Below are 23,955 nucleotides of genomic sequence, written 5' to 3'. Positions count from 1 at the left end.
TTGTAAACTATTGTGGGTTGCAGCTTTACAACCCACTCTCATTAGCTTGTGTGCATATCTGATATCTGCTTTCTTTGGAGTTTTAGCTGCTCCTCTGCCTGCCCTTGGTTTTTCCATGTGTGCATATGGAAAGGCAAGTGGGTCCCAAACGAGCAAGTGAAAAAAACAGGCAAGAGAGGCAAAAGATGCCAAGAGGTCCAGCAATAATTACCTCCTATATTTTTCTATAAGCAACACTTCGCAAAGTAGACACATTTATAAATATTTTATTAAAATTTCTTGTTAAAGACAAACTGAACGCACACAAAAAAAATTATACTATTCATATTTATTTGAAAACAACAATCCATTTCTTCCACTTCTACTGCGATTCCTTGTTGCAACTGGGGTCATACATGATATTTGTATTAATTCCACAGAACACCATCACAAAAGTTACCCTTTTATATGTATGTTTACCTCTTTTTTTTGTCCTTTTTATGTATTGTTGTCATTTCTATACAATGACTTGTGCTTTGATATCTTCGAAAGAGAGAAAGAGTTTTTAAAGACATCATTGTCATCAGGATAAGTGTACATAACAGAGGATCGAAATAGAAAAAACATTGTAAGAAGAGGATATACTGGTCGAATACACACTGGTACAGAATACAGAGATACACACTCACATTGCAGCCTGCCCGACTCGGCCCGAAACTGTCAACAAGAGTAAAGAGTTGTTGTCCCAACCGCTCCCTTCTTCTCCTGATTTTAGGATTTTTAAGTATGCTGTTGTTGCCTTGCAACAAATACAATCCCTGCTGGTGAGCAGAGTTTTGGCTAAATATTGCTTAGCTACAAAAGGGATATCCAGGAGATGAAGAGGGACCACAGGCGGGCCAAAAAAGCAGTGCAGAAAGCCTTAAAATCACAACTGTTGTATGTATTCTTAATATTCTCAGACAGTTTAGGGTTAAGAGCGCAGAGCAGTTCTCCCCCTAACCACTTCTTTCAAAGTTCGCTGCAAAAGAAAAGGAAAGAAAAACCGATGAATCCCGGGACGTCCACAGAAGAAATATAAGGTGCATTTGTCAGAAAGTTTGATGCATGTGTTTGCATGTGTGTCCCCCTCGAAATAAATCCATTCAGTAAGAATTTCAGTGGGTTGATTGCCATTGCCCAAAAAATGTGCATCCATAACAAAAAATGTGTGTATGTGTGAGTTTAGGGGGAGATGACTGGGTATTTACATGGACTGGAATGTTTTTCCCGTTTACATATCTGGTATTCATTCAAGAATGTGGAGCTACCTTTGCCTCTGCCTGATGTTAATCTTGGTTGCAGATGGATGCATCGGTTGGGCGGGAGGAGTGCGGTGGTGTTTGGAGAGAGGCGGGGCAGAGTTAAAACCAACATTTAAGCACAAAAAAAGAAGAAGAAAAAAAAAGCCAAGGTGCAAGAAGGCATTCACTTAATGCTGAGCGCAAATCTGTGCCTTCTAAAAATCAAAAGAAAAACAAGACATAATACCACAAAAGTTAAGATAAAAAAGAGGAAACATCACAAGCAGGGGGCAGGCAAAGAGCAGCAGAGAAAATGTACAAGCAAACTACCATAACCTTAATGTGAATGTCATTCTACATGTTAAGTGCAGATAGATAGATAGATAGATAGATGATAGATAGATGATAGATAGATAGATAGATAGACAGACAGGTTGATAGATTCTATACACTGTATGTATTAATATGCTGGGTAAATATTCTGGTAAATCTTCTATGTGTATATACCTCCAAGTAGAGGGGGCTCACTTAGACGTATATAAATAGGTCTAACATAAAAAGCCATATTACAGTGTGCATATCCTCGCCCTAATGTAAGCGATAGCAAAAAACCCATGCTTTACATAGAAAAAGGCATCCACGACATTTAAGAAAAAATGTACAATTTATGAAACATGGTAACAATAATAATAAATAGTATTATAGGATTGCTGCTGTACACAAAAAAGCAATTTTTTTAAATTTCACTCATATAAAAATATGTTTTAGTGCAACCGTACGTAATAGTCATATCCATAACTTCACATCGTTTGTCGAGACTTTTAAGTTTAAGGTGTCCAAAAAAAAGAGAGAGAGAGAAAGAAAAAACAGGGATGAAAGGGGGAGGAGGATGAGGGAGGGGGCTGCATTTATTACAAAGCTGATACGTGATAGTATTGTACTTTATTTACATTTACTTTCCTGCTTTGTTTGCTTATAAGAACATAAGCAAAACAAAAAGAGAGAGAGATAGAAAGATTAAAGAAAAGGCACACACGTAGCTGTCCGATGGTTTTTTGTTTTTCTTCGTCGTACCGTTTAACTAGAGTCCTTTGTTTTGTTTTGTTTTTAGCAGATTTTGGTCGGGCTCACGTTGGTGGGAGTTACCGTACATGTGTATGCTCTTTAAAGTCTTTAAATAAGAAAGTCTCTGAGAGCAGGCCCCGTTTAAAACAGGCATGCTGTACACGAACATTAAGAGGTCCGTTTGAGTCTTTCATTTTTCTTTGTATGCATTGTTTTTATGTGTGTAAGAGAGAGAAAATGGGAGAAGAAATTGTGTGTAAAGTGTGCAAAAGTCAGTTTTTCTCTCTCCTGTTGCACTTCATCCCTTCCTATTATCCGAAAACAAACAAACAAAAAAAAGGAGACATCCATCGTTTCTCCTCCTCCCCTTGGTCCTCCTCTGCAGCACTACGACACGTCTTTGCTTCTCTTTGTGCTTTCTGCCTCTCTGTCTCTCTCCAGCTTGAGAAGTTTGGATGCCATTGGAGGCTGCAGGCTGTCAGATCCGGGGCTTGGAGGGTAAGGGGATGAGGAGGAAGAGGGCGAGTGAGGAGAGGCTGGGACTGATGAGTGGGGAGGCCTGAGTTCCAGGCTGCTAAAGTGCTGAATACCAGGACCTTGAGGAGGAGATGGTGATGGGTGGGGAGATGGCGAATGGTGTTGATGGGAGTCTGGGGACAAAGCTGAAGGAGAGGAAGAGGAGGAAGGCGCTCTGCTTCCGTCTTTCCCGTCATCCACTCTGCCTCCACCTCCTCCTCTCTCAGCAAACTCCTTGGAGTCAATGTAGAGGGAGGCGATGGCCTTTGTGCACGTCTGGATTCCCTCTTCCTGCTCCTGCTCCTGCCTCACGCCTCCTTCTCCTTCCTTCTCCTGTGAGGAGCGGAGAGGTGATACTGAATCCCTCACTGTTTCTCCCACTACTGCTCCATGCCCGCCCCTCTCTGAAAAGGAGGTGAAATGTGCCTCGCTGGTGATGGAGTCCTCCGATATGCTCTTCTGCAATGACATCCGAGCAGCTTGCAAAGCCCCCTGCTGGGCCAGAGGGGTGTTAACGGACGCAGGAACAGAGTGTACAATCTGGATTCCACCGATGGGGATCATTGGGTAAGGTGAGCGCACCTGAAAGAGAAACGTTTAATTCACTCACGTGTTAAATGTCTGATCCCATTTATACTGAACTAAATACTCCACTGGAGCACTTATGCCACTGAAAACAGTCCTTGTTTACTCTGAAGTGAGTAACATTTATGCTCTTTTGCAGTTTTGGAGAAAAAAATCTTTAAAAGAAGAAGAAAAGTTGTTTGTAAATGACAAAAACCTGTTTTCTTAGATAAGATCGATTGTTATCATCTTCTTTAACCTTTATTTATCACATAACAAAACTCTACTTAATTAGCAGAAGTAGCATTATTACATACACACTTTTTGTATAAAATGGCTTTATAATTATGGGAATAATAATTTAACAATAGAGCACTTTTACAACATATGCTTTTTTTTCTCAAATTAAGTCAAGTAATAAATGAAATATATAAAATATTACTTAACTAAGGACATGCAAAACATGAAAATGTCTTAAACTTTCATTCTTTCAAATCTCCAGCAGGGGGCGATTATTCTGGTTGCAAACAAGAAAAAATTACCATACATCTCACCGCAGGAAATACTTTCCTGGTGAGTTTATAGCCTCAGTAGCTAGTTTCATGTCTTTAATAGAACATGATGTTCATTTTGTAAGCGATCAAATGAACAATAAAGCATAGTACGATTAATGCGTGGCTACTTTGCTATCCACCTCTTGCTCGTGACAGCTGGCTTTGGAAAACCAAAAAATGCTAAAGGTTCAAGCTGAAGCTTTAAAACAGGACGGTGACATCATGGTGGTTAGGTCCATCTTTTACATACAGTTTTTGTGAAACAATCAAAATCTGTATTATAAGAAAAAAAATAGAAAAGATACCTGTAGTTGAGAATGTAGGGGAAGGTGACTGAAGAGGACTTGGTGGGGTGGACTAGACTGGTTACCACGGCTACCCTGATCCACTGATGACGGTGAACCTGGATGCTCCTGGAAGAGAAGATGAAGATGAAAACATGCTGCTGGATATAATCACAAACTGCTGAGTTTACTTGAAAATTTCTTCTACATTTTGACAGGCAGCAAATGCCCTCAACATAAACACACATGATTATTGGACAATTCTTCTTACAATAAACACACACAGGAGGTTTTTCAATGGAAATCCAAATCTTATGTAACAAAATAAACAAATGAACCCTGATGAAATGTGCGACGGTGCTGGACAACAGGTGTTGGTACGAGAACAAAGAAATCCAAAGAATGAAGGCTCGCTCAGATTTCTTGTGTATGAAAAATGGTTGTTAAAGCATTAATCAGTTATTTGAAGAGCAGTCAGTTATCCAAGCAGAGTCGCTCTCTGCTTCACGCTTTGTTTAAGTGGGACCAGCAGCAGGAGCTGGAGTTTGAAGTAGAGCTCTTAAGAAGAAAAACAGCCGCGCTATTAACCACACCAGCCAGCCAAGATCCCATTACCACCAAAACCCAGCAGCCCTATCTTCAATCATCCGTCTCTCCAACCCTCTCAGTCTATCTGACTCGCTCTTTATTCCCTCATCCTCTCTGAATGTTTCTTCTGTCTGCCAGACGGCTTCGTCTCTGTCAGGTTCTTTCTTTCTTGGCTCCCTCTTTCTGTCCTTTTCTTCTATATTCCTAAGTTGCGCTTCGGGTTTTTCACATCGAAACCACAGTCCGCATACTCAAAAGCTCTACCTCAACGGTAGACTTTAGAGAGGCAAATGTTTTTAACAAAACCACAAGCATGCATTTACTGAAAGTGAGGAGAAGTCCATTTCTGTGAACAAAACTGATCAAAATTTTCCTCCCAGACTAATAATTTTCATAAGCAAACTTACAGAGAAATCTGAGCCAAAGAACCTGTGAAACAAGCTAACCTTCTAGTTATGAACATTTATTGTTAAAAAGAGAGAGAAGATATCTTCTGACATGAGCAGCAACAAGAACAGTAGAGAACTACTGTTGACAACTGAGAGGAAAAGGAGGTGGATTTGGGTTGCAAATTGGCTTGCAGCAACATTTCAGAATTTCACATCTCACATCAATGTTCATAACCTAGAGGTAATTTTTCATCAAAACTTACAGTATTACTCTCGAGATCTCGTTTGTTGTAATATAAATAAGTTAAATAAAGGATCCAGAATTTCAAAATATGTGCTAGAGATGCTCGTTCATGAATTCATCTGATATAATTGTTAACCCTGCTTCCAAAATATGCATTAGGTTCAAGCTCACAGTCTAACTATCAGACTGCTTATGTCCCTTTCCTGGCCAATTTCCCTCATGTGTCCATGTTATTCTTTAAAGTTAAACCATTGTCTGTCCCATGCACCAATCAGCGTCAGTGTGGAACTAAAATATTTAAACATTGAAGCATAATCATGAACAAAATCTTACCGTCTCCATTTCTGTGCTGGCTGTGTGACGTCCCAGAGCGCTGAACTCTCCCTGACCCAGCGCACCAGTCTGATGACTCAGCCTCAGGCCCCGCGCCCCGCTCTGCTGGCTGGTGGTCACAAATACGGACAAATATCACATTATACCTTAATCAAGTGTAAAATGTGCATCTGTTTATCTGTTAATGATACTGAGTAGTTTTAAGTTGAACTGAGGTTTGCTGTTAAGCTATTTAAGTGAATCAGTTAGGGGTACTGGATTAAATGGAAAAGGTTCTTCTTCGGACCTGGAACTTGCTAAAACCATTAACCATTAAGTAACAAAGTGGCTGAAATCATTCAGAATTTGAGCTTACCTTTGGTGGTGAAGGTGTTGGTGAAGTCCTCTGCGAGGAGACACAGGCCGGATCATCCCCCTGTGGCGGCCTCGTGGTGAAAGGTCTCGCTTGTAATCTCTTCCCGATGGTGACGTGGGCCGAGACAAGGGAGAAAGCAGTGACAGGTGTCCCCTTCTTGGTGAAAGGTCTCGCCTGTATCCCCCTGCTGCTCCCAGGTCTCTCTTAGGGGAGATGTGACGCAGAGGAGAAATGTCCCGCCGGGGTGAGAGGTGTCCTGCGCGGGGTGAGAGGTCACGACGTGGGGAGAGGTAACGGCGGGCTGAGGGTGAGGAGGATGGGGAAATGGGGGATGGGCAGCCAGAGTTGTCCAAACCGGGTGAGGAAAGTCGTGATGAGGGGGAGGAGAGATCTGGGGAGGGGACGGGAAGGTCTTCATCCATGGAGGAGGAGGAGGAGGGTGGAACCAGCAACCTGCTACCCTGCGACCGCTGCTGGCCTCTCTGGTACTCTGACTGACTGTGCTCCCGCCTGGCCAGGTCGGTATGCGGAGCCTGCGGTGTGATCTGGATACTCGGCACGGTGGTGAAATAGCCAAACAGAGGCGGCCTGCTGGTGTTTCCCAGGAGGTCGGACGCTGAATGGTAAGAGAAGTGAGGAACAGGTTGGGAGGCGGCCACAGCTGTGACAGAAAGGGAGGGCAGGCCATAAGGCTGCGGGCTGGTCGAGCGAGAGCGAGTCTTTGGGGTGGAGTCACCATCATAGTCTTCTTCGTCGTCGTCTTCATCATCCACCTCATCACCATCTTCTTCACCACCCTCTGAGTCATCAGCATCTGAAAACTGGTGATCTGCCATCTCGCCTCTGGAATTCTTCTCTGAAGACCTCTGGCCTTCATCTCCGACATCTTGAAGAAGAGGAGAAAGCAGCAAGAGAGAGAAGGAAAAAGAGGAAGTGGAAGAAGATGTGAAAAAATATTATAAGCAGGAGATGAAGAGTGAAAAACAGGTATGAAAAAGAGATAAGGAAAAATAATTGAAGGTGAAGTAGTAAGGCAAGAAGAAGAAGAATGGAAGGAAAGATAAGAGACAGAATACAGACACAGGGATAAGGACGAAAGGACAGGAAGAGGAAGAAAAAAGGGGAAAATGGACGAGAAACAACAACGATAATGTATAAAGGAGATGAGGGAGAAAAAGCAGAAACAAAAAGAGTGGGAAGAAACATACAGAGGAGGCAGAGGAAGAAGAAAAGAAAGCAGAAGGAGTAGAAAGAAGGAAGGAGAGAAACAGGAAGAAGACAAAGAAAGGATAAAGTAAAAGGAACAGGAGGGGGAAACAATAAGGTAGAAGGAGACGAAAAGGACAATGAAGAACAGAAGAATGAGTGGAGAGAGAAATGGTTTGTATTAATAGGTGACAGAGTTTAGGTGTAAAACAAAACACCAAATAAAATCTCATTCCCACCAGCTCAAAACAATAAAACACAATAAAAAGAAAGTTATTTAAACCCTCAACACTTTGGTTTTTCCCACAGGATGGACTACAGCCAAATGTTGGCAGGGTCTTATTGTATAGTAGCAGCAAAGTTACTGCTGGCAGGTAACCAACGCTTTAAAATGCAGCCAGACGATTGGCTGAAAAACGTTAATTCTGGGAATTAAAAAGTTTGTTTGCTTTTTGTGACTTTCAAAAGAGTCCAAGTTGAAACAGAGGCATGTTTTTGTTGTTCAGAGCTTCTTATCTGTCCAGAGAGAGATCGAAAAATATGAAATTGATCTAAAAAAAAAAAAAGAAAAAGAAAAAGAAAGAAATTCCATCAGCATTTTATTTTCCCCCCATATGCAGCACAAGGAAGAAGTAGTTAATAAATCGTATTTAAGCAACTATTTCAGCGGAAATCAGTTGCACTAACATTGGACTACTTTTCCAGTTAGTCTTATATACAACAGTTTCTCACAAACCACCAGTGTTTATGTCTCAGTGACTCACTCACTGGATTTCTGTAGTGCTCCCTTTCCCCAAAAACCCCCTGTGTATATGTGGGATCATATCCCAATTAAATGGCATGCCAAAACATAGTTACATTTAATTTGGTGGTCTACATGGTGGGGCGTTACCACCAGCTACCAGTCCCATTCTGGTTAAATATGATGGTAAGGGCTCAGTTCATCCGCTTTTACAAAAATTATGCAAAGAAAACCTACACTTTTTATTCGTAAAACATTTTTTCATATAAATCTGAAGTGATTGGTTGAGAGATGCTCTCGCTGGTATGTCAGTCAGATATGACAATAAATGCTTTATACTTGATTTTTTATTTGTTGTTTATTTGGTTGCTTAAATAATTAGTTAACGGCTATAGAGAGGTATAGAGAATCAGTGGATCCATTACAAGAGCAAACTAGATACCAAGATGCTGTCCATTCAGATGTTTAAAGAACAAAGTGTAGCAAAGATCAGCTGAAAGTAATAACTGCGAATGGTGAAAACTCCATAGATTATAAAAATAATCCCACTAATTTCCAGCTTCATTATCAAGTCATCAGGAGATTAACGGGAAATCGAGACCACAGCCCCGAGAGACAGCTGATGAATATTTCATGGAAAATCATATTCATTCGTCAATATCAGCCCACGACAAGTTCGCCAGTAATAATTTTCAGATTATTTCCACATCAGCAGATTAATAGCACGGCGTATTCCTTGGCGTATCCTCATGAACCTCGTCACCGAGGTTGACTGGCTAATATTTGTTTCTTTTTCTAAGCTGTAGCTTTAAATTGTTCCTGGAGTATTTTAAGGCCATAAGAGGTGTTTTTAAAATATTTTTTTTAGTCAGCTTGTGTGTCAGGTGTGGTTGTTTGACATGGATGCTGGCTGTCAGGATAAGCTCTGCTTTCCATTACACTAATTGTCTCTGCACAGCTACACCGAGCCAAGAGCTCTGCAGGCTGCACTCAATAAGACAGCAGGATGTAGTCCAGCTCAAGAAGTGTGTGTGTGTGTATGTGTGTGTGTGTTTGTGTGTGTATGTGTAAATGCATGAGTGTGTTTGTCTCCTACCTCCTTCGTCTGCCTCAGTGTCCTCAACGGAAGACATGGAGACTCCCAACTCCAGACACTTTTTCATATGAGCCTTAGACTTCATGTGCTTCGTCAGGTTTCCTGCAAAATGCGCACACACAAGCACAAACACCATTTAATGACCCTTCGACTAGTCTTACTGGAAACCACAGCTTGTTGGGCTGCATCAACACAAGACTGTAAAAGAAAGGATGAAATGGAAATAGAAGCGGATGAAAGAGTGAGACCGCAAGATTGCAATTTATAAATAATATATAATTTATAACAAATTTAATTTAATAACAAAATTACTCAACCTGTCTGGACTCTGCTTCAGTTGGCAGAATGTATAGAATCCAAAGATACGCATACTTTACATATGAATTTGAAAATCTATCCCGTGGATAATGGCTTTTTATTAAAGATCACATATCGGGTAGTCAGCATCTTTAACCTCTGATATGATGGAGGTTCCTGCTGACCACAGCTACAGAAAAACAGCCTTTCTGCATGTTTTATTCATTCATTTAACCACTTAGTGCTGCCCCTTAAGAGTTTTCCTACTAAAAGTCTGCCGTAAAAAGCTGCTAACACCTGGAAAAATGTTTACAAGGTTTACTGTGATGGTCAAGGAGAAAGTTTAGAAGATATTTATGGAGGTCTACAATATCCAGTGGTTACTGCAGTTATAAAATAAATCAAACCCCGGCCTTAATAAGTCACTGCATTACTTGCATACAGAGATAAACATAGTTCAGTCAGTAGCGCTGTAGTCAAAATAAGATTCATTTCCTCTCCACTAACTTATATTCGACACTCTAAATGCAAAAGAAGCAAAACCCGATCAGAGCAGACATCAGCGACAACAGATACGAAAAAGCACCTAGGGCGGAGGCGGGTTGCAAGGACGGTTGCAGTTGCACAGTGACTGTAGCCAGGCTTGCTCATAGCATGCTGCAAAACACAATATAAAAGAAGCCCTACCTTTCGTCTTGAATGCAAAGTTGCAGAACTTGCAGACGTAGGGTCGGATGTCGGTGTGCGTTCGGATGTGTTTCTTCAGCATGCTGGGCTTCTTGCAGCGGATGCCACACTCTTCGCAGATGTATTTCCCTCGTCCACGACCACGGACGTAGACGTAGTCCTCATTGGATTTATAGCTGGAGGAAAGAAACAGTGCAGCGATTAGGTTTTTTACATTTTTGCAAAACAGGCACTTTGTTAACACAATAGCAGAAACAATTGTTAACAATGAAGCCATGAAAGTGAGTTTTACTTGTAATATCATAATTTTGTCCTGCCACAGTTGTTATTTATGCTTATGTATACAGTATAAAGATAAATAATGTACTGCTATAATATAACTGCCAGACAGCCCTCTACGGTTGGCTGTGATTCAGTTCACTTCATCACAATTTATTTTTCCCAGCGGGACAATTAAAGGCTGGTGAAACAGTAAACGGATACACACATACAGCACAATGCTAACACACACACAGAGGAAGACACCAATCCAGTTTTATATTAAAAAATATATGAAACATGTATTCCAATCTTCATTGGACACTCTATTCATGGTTATTGAAGATCTTTGTCCTTCACCACAAAGAGGTCAGAGGTCAAAGTCAGAGACACAGATGCTTGCTGACACAGAGGTTCTGGTTAAATAAGACTGAAATGAGGTTTCCTCTGCTCAGATGAATCATAGGGATCAGAGGCTGCAGTAACCATTCATTCATGTTTAAATCCCATCACCCCTGCTGGGATGGTTCATATAGTGCTATATTTTACACCTTGTCATATGTCACTCCGCGGAATTTTTAATTTCCATTTGCAGTCATTTCCAATTGCTTGCCTCAAAGCTGAGGTTAGTCCCATTCATTACCCAACCACTGCATGCCACCAATAACCCCTGGTGACACGATGGACACCAGAAGGACAATACACCCACACCCCTCAAAAAAATGCTCAGGAATGACTCAAGGCACTGATTTGGCCTGTACACTACCACAATCCCACAAGCTGAGCATTCGCTCGAATGATTCCAGTGAAAAACACAATCCACAGAGGTCCCAGTGACGTCTAACAGATCTGATGGGTCAGAGGTGTTCTGGCAGCTTAGGGGCACCAACATATTGTCAGGCATTATCAGTTTTACTCTGAGGAATACACCTGTACACATGTTCATCTGTCTTTTGCACAATCCCAAATCACACATTTGGCATAAACAAAGTCTTTTATTTTGAAAATAAATATCATTGCCACGCCTGTCTCTGCTCATCAGCTCTGCACATCTTGACGCAGCTTCTGTCAAAAATGGAGAGCGGAGAGCCGCTTCTGGGATGCTTTCGAAGCACGCTGTGAAGCAGCTGGTGGCGTATTCCACGGGGGTTATTGCCACAGCTGATCATCGTGTGTTTGTAGTAAGCTGCAACAGATTACTTTGTGTCTCACAATGATTACCATGATTAATGTAAGCAGAAAACAAGCCTGCTGTCTTTTATTATCCCTGTGAATTCTGTTGACCTGGTCGTAACCTCCATACAGATGCAACCTTTCTTTGTTTTAAGCTAAAACGGGAACCACTGGAGCGTTCCACTTCTGGCTTTGTTGTTCATCATCTTTTCTAAAAAAAAGATAACCACATTCCTTCAGCCAGTCCCACTTATTCTTTTACAAGATTTCTTTTTTTTAAGCATCGCTGTCAGTCGTGATTTTCTATCCCACATGAGTGAAAGAGTGGACACTTGGCAGTGGGATCAGTGCATGTCTGCCTGAGTCTGTCAGTCATGGAGGGAAGTTACCACCAACCACCAGTCAAATTCTGGTAAATTCTGTCTGTTTTTGCTCTGCCGCAGAAGCATCGCATTTAGTTCAGTTTTTTTGTACTAAAGAAAAAAACGAATAAATCCTTGTGGAGGAGTAGCAAAAGCTGCTGGAGGATTGTATAGTTTCCTGTTGTGTCTGCAGTGGCTGGAGAAGTGGATAATGTGTAGTTCAGGGCCTCATGTGTTAAAGGAGGTCAAATATCAGGTACATCAAACAATCCATCTGCAGCAGCGAGGGGAAATTTGTCTTTCAACTGCACCGCGGACTGGGAAATACCTCTGAGTGCTCGTCTGAGCCGAGACGTTTGCACAGCTGTGTCCAGTTACCAAAAATGAATTATGATGATTATTTCGTTTTATTCTATTTTATTCAGGGCACACGGTAAGATCATAAAAGCAGATTCACTTTCAAAACTTCTGAAACGTTCGACTGACGGCGAAACGTAAAGCCAGTAAAAGATCTGGTTCTTCGGCCAAAATTTGCACTTAATGGATTTCTGTCATAGAGAAAGATTTCACCTCAGGTTTCTTTCTTTTTTTTAAGGTATAGTCTGTTTGTGTGCCTGTTTGTGTGAGTGTATGTGTGCATATGTTTGTCTTTCCTGTGCACTCTGTTTGTGTGCTTTCATCCACTTATTCCTCTTAAGTGTCCTTTGGGGACACCAGAGAATTACTTCACTGTCTGCTGCATTTAATAACTCCCCTCCCTGTATATATGTGTGTGTGTGTGTGTGTGTGTGTGTGTGTGTGTGTGTGTGTGTGTGTGTGTGTGTGTGTGAAAGCGAGAGAGAGAAGGGGTATATTTGAATGTTGTGTGTGTCTGCACCGTCTGTTCCATTCGGTAACCTTGGTCTTACTGGCTCTACTGTAGGCTATAAAACATTATGACACTGTGGGAATGTCTCTCTCTACAGGGGTTAGCTTTAACTCCCTCATACAGGCTTTATTTGACCATTGAATGTACACTTGAAAAAAAATCCCTTAGTTTTCTATGTGGAAAATAAGCCAGATGTGAGTTTAATGACAACACAATAATAAACAAAACATTTTCTCTGCTTCGTCGCTAGATTTGAGTAACTTTCAGGAATATAAATAGAACATATAAACTTTGACTGCTCAGCAAAAGATGCCAGCCTTCTCAAATAGACGCAGACATGCAAGCCAATTTATGATATAAAGCCAGAGTAGATTAAAGATTTCATGTTTCTTTGCATACTTTGTGCTATAGATACATTTTCTTTAACCAAAAAAGTTTCATGTGGCCATATTAACCTATTTAGGAGCCTCAAGGTGCTGTGGGCCCCTTTTCATCCTCTGTAAATATATTCTACCTCCATACCAGGTTCCTGTAAATAGTGAGAATATATCTGCTGTACTGAAACATTCTTAATATGTCTCTTTACTCAGCTTTATCGTGAATCTATCTGAAAATATTCCGCCAACATGAGAACAATATAAAATAAAACAATTAAAAACTTTATGCACCCGACAAGATGCAGTCCTCTCACAGTATCAGATGCTGGAGGTGTCTCACATACATGCACACACGCAAGCTAAGAATCCTTAATTGTTGGTGCAGCCATGGTGGTACTGGATGCTAAATGTCCATTTTTTATTCTTTTCCCCTTGGACGCCTGCTCAGGTTAACTCGTTCTTCCTTTCTGAACTGAGCGTTTACTCTTGTATTTCACGTCTGCTTCCTGCACCAAATGACAAGGTGTGCATCAGAAGTTAGTGAGGGTTAGCTTACCAGGGCTACCCTTGGAAAACCCCAGAGCCTATTATAATTCTTGTCAAATCGCGTGTTTATTGATATGTAGTGAGGTGTCAAAACATGTCATTAAGAGCACAGGGAGGGTCATCAGATGTCGTTCTGGGGGAAACAGCCCAAAGTTCTTACTAGAATAAAAGGAGCATGACAGTCTTGAGCCAGAACACACACTCCCTTAAATGCGGTTCATCACGGCACAATTGCCAACGAGTATGTGTATCTTTGAGCCGCCACTTTGACTGAACAACAGTATCTGACACTCTGAGACTAAGAAGGAGACATATTTTATTCAATTTTTTAAAACACATTAGTTTGACATGGTTAGATTACCCCAGGCATAAACTTTAGTTAGTTTAGCTGGTGATAAATTTTGCACCTGCAACATCTGTTGTGCTGAAACAATACCTCATACGCTCATTTTTTGGGGAACTGATACATTTATTTGGGAAAATACTGAACACAAGGATGAAAAAGCTAAAGTACGGTTTTAACAACAGTTAAATATTTATGTTAAAAGGAGGGGCAACGTTTGCTGTAACAATGTGATTAAGCAGTTCATCTGCTTTGAGTCAAAACCAGAAGATAATTCTTAATGTTATGACTTCTGCCAAAGATTTTCTGCTTCTTTCTTTTTTGGCTTCTGCTTTTATTCATCAGCTGACTCGTGTTCACAAAGATGGATGCAAAGTCGCTTAAAAGAGCTTTCTTATCTCATGCAGAAAAAAAAAACTTTCTAAAGCTCTGGTCAATCTGAACTTTCATTTCCAACGTGTCCTGCGTTTTGTCATCGCTGTATGGTGGAAATCTTTTCAGTTGTGTGGGAGTAAACGAACTTTATGCAGTTCTAAAATGCTGGAAATGTTCTCTAAAAACAGAAATTGGCAAAAAAAAATGCACCGCTTTCAAAAAGGTGCTGCACATTGCAGTAATTTATTAGAACTGCAATCGCACATGAAGTCACAGACAAACAATAAACTTTGAAAAAAAATCTATAAATAATTTGGAATAAAGGCAAAAAACTCGTAAAAATTTTAAAACTAAAATAAAACATTGCGCCGAATACATGAAGTAATCTAATAGGATTTTTAAAAAAGCATTTCTCCTCTCAGCAACTAACAAAAGAAATAAATACTGAAGTTGTTGGTGTCAGAAAAACTGCGTGAAAAAGGCTTTAAAACACAACTAACGAGGGACAAATCCCACTTCACACCAGTCTATAAAACTCAGAGCAAGAATTATGAAAGTTGATGTCCAATTACAGCAATGCAGCCTGAGTCATTAGCCCGTGATGGGTTTACCAGGCTCAGGCTCTTGGCCCGACTCTCGCAGGCACAAATTAAGCCCAAAGAATAGGCTGTAAAGGGATAAGTCTTCTTTTTTTAATACCTAAGAAGATTTTTCTGACTAATCATGATGAGGCAGATGTCTTTACAGTCCATACAGAGGTCACCAGTGCTCATTTTTATTGAATACTCAGCTGTTAGGATTAAGAAAAAGACAAAAGGCAGCTCAGTATTTTGAATCACGTACTTGTAACAAATCACTTTTCTGTATGCAAGTTTTATACCTTATTCCTGAGTTTCTAAGGGAAAAGCATTAATACAAATAATATCATAAAAGTGGTTATTAGTTAGTATATGTTTACATTTTAAGTAAAGCCTGACCTTTTCCTTTGACGATTTAATTTTGCATATCTTTAGGGTTTTATCTTTATCTGCTCTTTTCATTCACAGAAAAATAAACTGATTTTGACCATACAAGTTTTATCCCTGTAGTCTCTGAGGAAGTGCGAAACACGCTACAGAATGATCTCTTTATGTGATCTATGATGCCACAGCAGAAACAGCATTTAAATGCTTTTAAAGGAGCAGCTGATCCCAACATCAAATATTTAAATGTTTGCTACCCTGTACATGATTTCTGTTCATGTTGAAGTGAGAAGGTTCACCAAGGAATTATTTTATTTCTGTACCTCTAGCAACTACCACCAGACAAACATATTGCTGTGATAATGAGAGGCTCCTCCTAGTGTGACAGGATGTAAACATTCGAGCATCTTCCTGAGCTGAGCTCTAAACGTTAGTTAGCCGCATGCTTTTATCTGTTAGAAAGAGGACACTTCCTACATGAAGATTTGTCCTTTTCTAGTCCACAATTTCTCCCAACAAGCTGATGCTGCGTGAATGACATCAACTGGCATGGCTTCAAGTACACAAAAGAAAGAGAGAGTAGTTTTCTGGAGGTTTGACAAGTCATGTTTAGAGGCTGTCCCTGTCCCTTTTAATTGTGTATTTTTATTAGACATACCCGCCTTCGAAGATCTTGATGCGTGTCGGTTCAGCAGCAGGCTGTTTGACTGAGACCTCCTTCTCCACCTGCTCCTCCTTTGAACGATCCCATGAAACCACTCCTTTCATCTTCCTCCCAAAATGACTGACATCTACTGGCATCAGCTCTGGCTTCAGCTAAAGAAAAAAAAAAAGGTAACATAAAGGGCAGATTAAGATTCTTGCGGTTGTGTTTCTCTGTAGTTGTGTCCATGCGTGCATAATTCAATATTTCTCTTGGCAATCTTTTATCCTTCTGATGACTGCAGCACATACCTGATCAAACCGCAGCTTCCAGGCTACAGAAGAGACCAGTTTTCCGGAGCTGGGTGGAGACATGGCTGCCGTTGTGTACATCAAATCAGTGTTCCTCTTCTGTTTGGACCGCAGCAGAGCCAGTGAAGCCTTGGTACTCAGGTTCAGAGGATTGGGATTGTATGAGCTGACACACCATGAACTGTAGACGGAGCTACGCAAAGCTGCCTGGGTGCTGTTGGGTTTGGTGTAGTTCAGGAAACACCAGCTGACTCTGCTCATCGTGCGTAAGCTAGGGAACTGGAAAAGCTGCTGGACATCTGCCACATCTGTGAGCAGCAGAGTCTGACCCGCTGCTCCAGGTAATCCTGGGCTTTGGTTGGCATCGAGCTGAACCAGCATGCTGACAGGCATTTTATTTGAAGTAGGTTGCTTCGTGCTGTCAGCGTCTTCTGCGTCGTTAGAGGAAACCATGGACTCTGGGCTGGAGCTCGGCTCTTGGGCTGAATCGTCCACGTCAAGCTCCTCTGGGGAGTCGCAGCCACCTGAAGCTGGAGAACGGTCTGTGACAATCTGGAGCGGAGGGGTGAAGCTCTGAGGCCGAGGGACGTCAGAGAGATGGGGGGCAGAGGAACGGACAGGAATGGCAATCTTGGTAGCAACTGGGAAGTCACTTAATGGAGGAGAAGAGGACATCCTTTCAGAATCATCCATGGAGCCTTCGCTCTTCAGACCTCTTCCTTGTCCCTTGTCAGGCTTGCTGCCACCTTCAGTTCCACTTAGCTCCACAGCACTCATCTCCTTGACAATCTGTCCATACATCCTCTCCTCCTTTACTCTTTTCTGTTGCTTAGTCTCGATGAAGAGCTCAAGTGAGCTGGTAGGAGAGAGCATGCGCTTGCCCCCTCCGATAGCAGACCCTGATGCATCTGTGGTGGATATGGTGCCTGATGTTAGTGATAGGGGGATCCCTGTGTTTAGACGTTGCTCTGGTAGTGAATCTGGACCCTTCCAGAGTGGGTGCCGCAGCACTGCACCATCCGTCTGCCCTAGGAAATGTGCTAAGTTGAAACCTCCTCCAACTCCTCCATGTGGCTTTGTGACACTCACAACACCAACCGGGGGAGACATGTTGCTGTTGTCAGTACTGCCTGGCCTGGCTGAACCCAAACCTTGTGCTCCACTACCATGAGAAGCTATCAGCTGGCTAACACTGGTGTACATAACACTACCAAACGATGGCACATGGGTTTGGATCCGTACAGGAACCAGCAAACCAGGCAAAGAGGCCTGTGAGCCCAGGTTCTGGGTAGCAAATATGGGTTGGATCTGTTGCAGAAGCATGGAGGAGGTGGTGGACAGCGAGGCTGACAGAGGAGAGCTGCGATTTGAAAAAGAAGCAGAGTAAATCTGAGAGGTTGGATTTTCTGATTTTCCATCATATGGCTGTTGATCGTGGACTTGTTGCAGGGAGTGGAGTGGCTGCTGTTTGTGAAGTGGGAGACCGGGTGACCTGATGTGGAGTTTTTGGAGTTGCAGTTGGGCCTGCTGGGTCTGCTGCTGTCTTGGTGTCTGTTCAGGCTCCTGATTCCAGAAGAGGCCTGGTTGTGGGAAAGAAAGGAAAGGAGGGCCACTCTGGTACTGCTGCATCATATCTTTACTCATGACCTCATGACCTGGATGCTCTCCCTCTGATGACGAGCTTTGGGCCTGCAAGCGATGCTGCTGGGACCTATAGAGGACAAAAACATTATCAATTTTGTTGAAGGCTACAGCAATTTCTGACATAGTACTTGCAGTAATAAATGTGACCCTAAATACAACCATAAAAATGTAATGCAATGATTTTCAAATAATGTAAAGCCTCTTGAGAGAAGTTACAACCAAAATAATAACATTTCAAATATTTATTTTACAGAAATGTGAGAAAAAACATTTTGTGGTCTAAACAATCAAAATCTTAAATCTCTTTTAAGAATTCTTTGGTGTTCTGTATTCAGGCTTTCTTATCACCACAAATTTAAAGGCCAGCATCCATGATACTACTTTCAACTTTAAATTCTATGCAATTCACTACATTCTGTTCTCATTGCGTTATTTTACACAGTTTCCCAGATGTTTTTGAAGCAGGGCTGTACTATTATTATTTTAGGTTATTTCTCTGTAAGTATATTTTGTCTGACCTGCTATAGAGAGGTTCCTCTGGAAGGCTGTCTTCGCTGACACTCTGTTGGAGAATATGCTGGTGGTGCTGTTGATGTTGGTGAGGTCCTATATCTGTGCATAAAATGCATACATTTGAAAAGAATACTCATTTTACAAAAGTAAGCTATAATAGCAGAATGCAATCCATGCACGGAAGGATGTGGGTAGTTTATTGAGTCGAGAAATTTTTCAATAAAAGTTTGGGAAAGTATGATGGATAAAGTATAAGACAAAAAAATGTATAGATAACATACTAAGATGAATGTAAAGCTTACCAGCACCAGTCCCAGTTCTCTTGGTTCTGCTGACTGCTTCGCTGCTGCTGTGAGGGGATCCTGCTGGACCAGGCCATCCACCATGCTCCAAACTCTCCTGTTTGATTGACGTTTCTGCGCCCCCTGGCTCCTGGGTAACTGCCTCTGGATAAACACTCAGTGAAGCCTGCCAAATGCAGAGAAGTGTGGAGGGAAAGTGGTTTAGCTTTAATAAAATTATATTTGGTTAGCTTGACTAAGGATACCATATAAACCTTAATATAGTGCATGATAACATTGTGATTGCATTGTATTGAGATGATAATGTCGGTATAGCATGGCATCATTAGGATGTCTTTGAATGAAGCTGATGGGGGTGCTAAAATACTAAATTATTTTGTAGTGCCTTCATCCTTAATAAGCTCCTAGTCCTCTTCTTCCATCTAGCTCAGAGTTTTTAAATGTTCAGTTGAAGAAGTTGCAAGGTTGTTTACTTTACTCCAGCTCTTTTATTCCATGCATTGTCACTGACAACTTCTGTGTTCTCTTTCTGAGGAATACAAATGGCACACGGCCAAATTAATCTAAATATAAGTTAATCGTTTATACACTACCTGTCTAACAAGATATCCACGCCGACGTTCCTTCATTGCAGAAGCACTGGAGTACAGTTCTCCCTGTCTTGAGGTTGACAAGCTTCCATAGTCAAAGGATTTACTGCGCATTTCAGGCAACTCCATAGGCAGCGTGCATGGTGCCTGTTCTGATGAAGACCTCCTCATTTCCCTCTGCTGGTGGTGGCTAGAATAACCACTACCTGGCACAGTCAGGAACTCTGATTGCTTTGGCCCACCACCAGATACTGAAGAATCATCCTTTACAGAAACAAAGAGACAAAGTTTCCACTTTGTTCAGGATGCAAACCCCTCAGTGAAGACCTTACTATAAAAGAGACGTAAATGCACTTGAAATTACTAAAAAAATGGGGTACCTGTTTTGTTGGTGAGACAGACTTGAGACCTTCATCTCTGTCAAATGACATGGAAAGGGAAGAGGAGTGGGACAAGTTACTCTCTTGACTGGGGCTACGAGAAAGGCTGGTGCAGGTCGATTCAAAGCTTGATTCTCCAGATGAGTGTTCCATGTCTGCTAGGCGGAGCCTCTTCTTCTTGGGTGGGAGCTTTTCTGATGGCATTTGGGATAGTGTGTCGCTTCTCTGTGGCAATTGAAACTCCTCGACATGCTGCTGCTTCTCCAGCTCCTTGGTCATTGGAGCTTCTGTGTCCTTATCAGGCTTGTCTGGCTCCTCTGTCACCCTGATTTCAGGAACCTGGATGTTTGGTTGTCTGACTAGTTTGGGTGGGATATGATAAGGCTGTCCAGGTGAGGCTGCAGCTGATGATGATGAAAGGGAGGCCAAGTCACTGTCACTTTGTGGCTGCTGCTCCATGCTCTCTGTCCTCAGAAGGGTGGATTCAGGACCTAGAGCATCTTCAAAGATCTCTGTGTCAGACTGCTCAGAGTACTGAGTACATGGAGCTTTATCTGAAGGCTGATATGCTGGCTGTTCAAAAGACTCTGACTTGTCGAAGGAATTTGGACGGCTGAGAGAGTTGGTGTGCTGGATAACTGATATGACATTCCCAGCTGTTTTTCTGCCCTCAGAGTCAGTAAATAGTGCAATGTCCTCGGAGCACATGCTGGCACAGGTGTCAAAGCTGTCAGACTGACTGTGTGCACTATGAAGGGAACCTTTACCTGTTGGGGTGGCTCTGGACCCATCAAAACTACCTTGTTTAAAGTCATAGTCCCCTATCATTTCCACTGAACCACTACAGCTACTGTCGCAGTGTCCAGGGCTGTCCTCATCATCCCCAACACTCTTTTCTTTCCTCCTTTTTCTTGTGGCTATTTCTGACATACTAACTTTAGTACCATAACTAAAGGCAACATGTTCTGGAACTCCTGGGCCGCGTTCACCAATCTTCATACCCAGAGACGAAGTTAAATTCTTAGGTAAGTGTCCAAAGCCCTCGGCCTCTCCTACGTGGGCTTCATTGGTTGAATTTTCAAATGCACTCTGTCTTGTGAGCCTACGATGGCCTGGCGGGTAAAACACATCATCTGTCACAACATTGTCAAAGGATTGGCTACCCCGTATCCCTTGGGGAACACTGAGGTTAGGAGGGGTGGAAGTTGGCATGGAGTTACTCCTAATAAGATGCCCAGAATCTGATGGAGGCTCTAGAAGTCCTGTACTGCTTTGACATGGCCCAGTTGGATACTGCTTTGGATCTTCTGAGATTCCTACATCTTCTCTAAAAGAGATGTGATCCTCAGCTATCTTCCCTATTTCCAGAATTGCACCAGGTTGCTTCAAGGTAGTCAAGCTAGTGGGGTCTGCCCCTGCCATGCCTACTGTTATAGAGTGTCTTGACCTGGAGCTTGGTCGGTAGTACCAAGTTCGACCGAACATAATCTCCTCGTACGTCTTGACGTTGGTATTTGGAGGGCTGATCTGCTGCTCTGCGCTCTCAGAGCGTGAAAAGTAGCCAGAGTCTGTGCTGCCTTTGCTGTGAGGACTGAGGAGGTTAAGTGACTGGGACATGGCAAGGTCAGTGTCCTGTCCTTTTTTGTCACTTAGCCTCAGGGCCAAACGTTGCTTGATTGTTGGGGAGTCATCCAGGGAACGTGCTCTTCCACCAGCCTTTGATGCTAACATGTGGTGTGATACTTTTATGTCATGAAAGGGGGGGCACTCCATCCCTGTGGAGGGGACTCCCCCAGGCTTGGGAACGATAAGAATAGGCACTTTCATAGATCCAATGGGTAGCTCTTCAGGTGAATCTGCATATGCTGGTTCGGCACCACCTTTATAGTGGGAAAAATGAAGATGATACAGATTACAACCATTCACAGTAAACAAAATACATGCAGAGTTTATATCACTGTAGCTGAACTGTGTAACAGCATTAATGTAAACCAATACGTTTTTATTTTGGATCATTGTAAACATACCCATAACAAATAGTATTTTAAGCATCAAAAGATGTTCATAGATATAAAGAACTAGCTATGTGTTAAGAAGGGGTTTCTATGAACCAAAACTGTTTTGACTCTTTGGGAAAATTCTACTTAAAAATTTTTTTTTAAAGTGTCTTATAGAAGAAAATAACCTGTATTCTTGTCAGCTTCAAAGGAGATCTGCAGGGTTGGACTGTCTTTGTCTGTTAGCATGGTGGTGGGCTCCACGCCTTCCTCATCCGTATCGGTACTCTGCTCTCCATCTGAATGGACCTCAGCCTCACCCACTGGTGATGCCTGGTCCATGTCCCCACTACGGGCCACAGCTAGCTCTGAAAATGGTACGAGTCCAGCTTTGATGGCATGAGCATGGGACTTGCGATGCTTGTAAAGGTTGCTCTTGGTTTTGAAAGAAAAGCCACAGGGTACACAAGGGTATGGCCTCTCTCCAGTATGTGAGCGGATGTGCTTCTTCAAGACGCTGGGCTTGGCGCACGCTCGACCACAGTAGTGGCAGATGTACTTGCCAGGCTTTTTTGGCTTTTGCTCTTTTTTGCCATAGGCCTCCTCTCCGGGCTCCGGGCCTGACTGAGAATACTGTCCAAAGGAGCTGGGTAAACTAGGAGATTTGTGCCGAGGGAACCTTCCTGCACCAGCCCCATGTGGGTGAGTGTGTCCTGGGTGTCCTGGGAATAGGTCATCCGAGGGCAACTGGCCAGCAAATGGCCAGGCATGAGGCTCTAGGCCTGGCTGTGGTTTGGCTCCTGAGAGAAACCGTTCAGATTGAGGATGTTGAGGGTATGGCTGGCCAAGTTGGTAAGGATATCCCCTGTGGAACCCCTGAGCAAAGTGGCCTTGTGGGTCTTGAGATGGCGGGCCTCCTATGGCCCCAACTGCAGATGGTCCAGATAGCAGCTTTCCAGAATTCCCTGTGATTGGGTACTTCTGCTGGGGTGCTGATCCTCCAGGAGCCTCCAGGTCAGCAAAAGTGCTTCGTTTGGTGTTTGCAGAAGGCTCTGACGCCCATTTTCTTTGTAGAGGTACCTTCTCCCTTGCTAGTTCCTTGTTTGGACATTTCTGCCCTGTCGCAGGTGATTCACGAGCCTCCATTTTCTTGAAGCTCTCCGTGGTTTAGAAGAGGGAGAGAAGAGGGGATGCAGGGAATTTGGGAGGGTAGGTCTTTGAGGGTTACAAGGTCCCAAAACTACCAGGCATGATAGCGGAACCTTTGCTGGCTGCCAACAAGTTCACAGAAACATAAAATATCCATCCATTTCTCAGAAAGACTGATTATAGAGTCAAGCTGGAAACAGGAATTATCAAGTGGAGCAGAAAGGGGAGCTTCAGTGGATAACATCAGAGAGGTTTCTCTCCTTCTGCCATTTTGTAAAAACACGAACGCTGCTCTCTGTTGTTCTTCTGTCCAGTTCATCTAAGAGCAGAAGAAACCTTGAGTGACCTGCAGAGGGACAGAAAAAGAAAAGAAGAAGCACATGGAGAACATTTTAGGCAAATACTGTAGTCAACAATTGTAATAAACTGTGTTTAACAACATACTCAATTACTAACTTTTCTTGAGGGAAGGGTGCTTGTAGATCCTTTTTCTGTAGCTTCAAGTCCTTCAGTTTTCTCACCAAAAGACCTAAAGCAAAGCAAACGAGAGAAAAGGCTAATTAGTGTTGTGTACAAAAATCATCCAACAATACAGTAATCAGATACACAGATGGTAAATAACCTTTAGTCTGACATCACCCTTATAACATAAGTCGGACTGGTGTTGATGTGACATTTTTTACTGCTAAATTCAGCACGCTACCACATACTTTGTTGTGCAGAGACGACTCACTAAGTTGTCAAGTACATGCCTGATGTGCGAATATAAATGTCATTGATTGCTCAGTTAGTTTCTTCACACTGGATTCCATCTGTGCTTGTTGCCTTTTTTCACTCCTTTCTCCTCCCTCCCGCCCTCCCTCCTCCTTCCACTCAGTGAGTCACCGATGAAAAGCAAACCCACACTGTTCCTAAAGAGACACAAAGGCTTATAAATAGCGCTGTGGAAGTGACGTCGGAGTGTCATAATATGTGTAGGC

The 23,955-nt window shown here is 42.4% G+C and overlaps 1 protein-coding gene across 4 annotated transcripts in view; it reads right to left on the bottom strand.

The window, feature by feature from the left end:
• Positions 1–322: 322 nt before the first annotated feature.
• Positions 323–23,955, bottom strand: part of hivep2a (HIVEP zinc finger 2a) — a 121,759-nt gene continuing 98,126 nt past the window's right edge. For all 4 annotated transcript variants that reach the window (XM_085381190.1, XM_085381189.1, XM_085381191.1 and 1 more), the window contains 14 exons: positions 23,432–23,504; positions 22,015–23,321; positions 19,830–21,709; positions 19,453–19,713; positions 18,860–19,025; positions 18,563–18,656; positions 16,401–18,111; positions 16,105–16,262; positions 10,183–10,358; positions 9,199–9,300; positions 6,155–7,040; positions 5,800–5,908; positions 4,267–4,374; positions 323–3,425 (listed from right to left, as the gene is read on the bottom strand). In XM_085381190.1, coding sequence (XP_085237316.1) covers positions 2,715–3,425; positions 4,267–4,374; positions 5,800–5,908; positions 6,155–7,040; positions 9,199–9,300; positions 10,183–10,358; positions 16,105–16,262; positions 16,401–18,111; positions 18,563–18,656; positions 18,860–19,025; positions 19,453–19,713; positions 19,830–21,709; positions 22,015–22,972 — 7,320 coding nt within the window. In that variant the 5' untranslated portion in view covers positions 22,973–23,321; positions 23,432–23,504 and the 3' untranslated portion in view covers positions 323–2,714. The remainder of the gene's footprint in view (positions 3,426–4,266; positions 4,375–5,799; positions 5,909–6,154; positions 7,041–9,198; positions 9,301–10,182; positions 10,359–16,104; positions 16,263–16,400; positions 18,112–18,562; positions 18,657–18,859; positions 19,026–19,452; positions 19,714–19,829; positions 21,710–22,014; positions 23,322–23,431; positions 23,505–23,955) is intronic.

Source organism: Rhamphochromis longiceps, linkage group LG15 (genome assembly GCF_057381845.1).
Source record: "Rhamphochromis longiceps isolate RC_006_pf linkage group LG15, R_longiceps_female_GT1.1, whole genome shotgun sequence".
In the NCBI taxonomy this organism is placed as follows: Eukaryota; Metazoa; Chordata; class Actinopteri; order Cichliformes; family Cichlidae; genus Rhamphochromis; species Rhamphochromis longiceps.
This window is presented reverse-complemented; position numbering and strand designations above follow the sequence as displayed.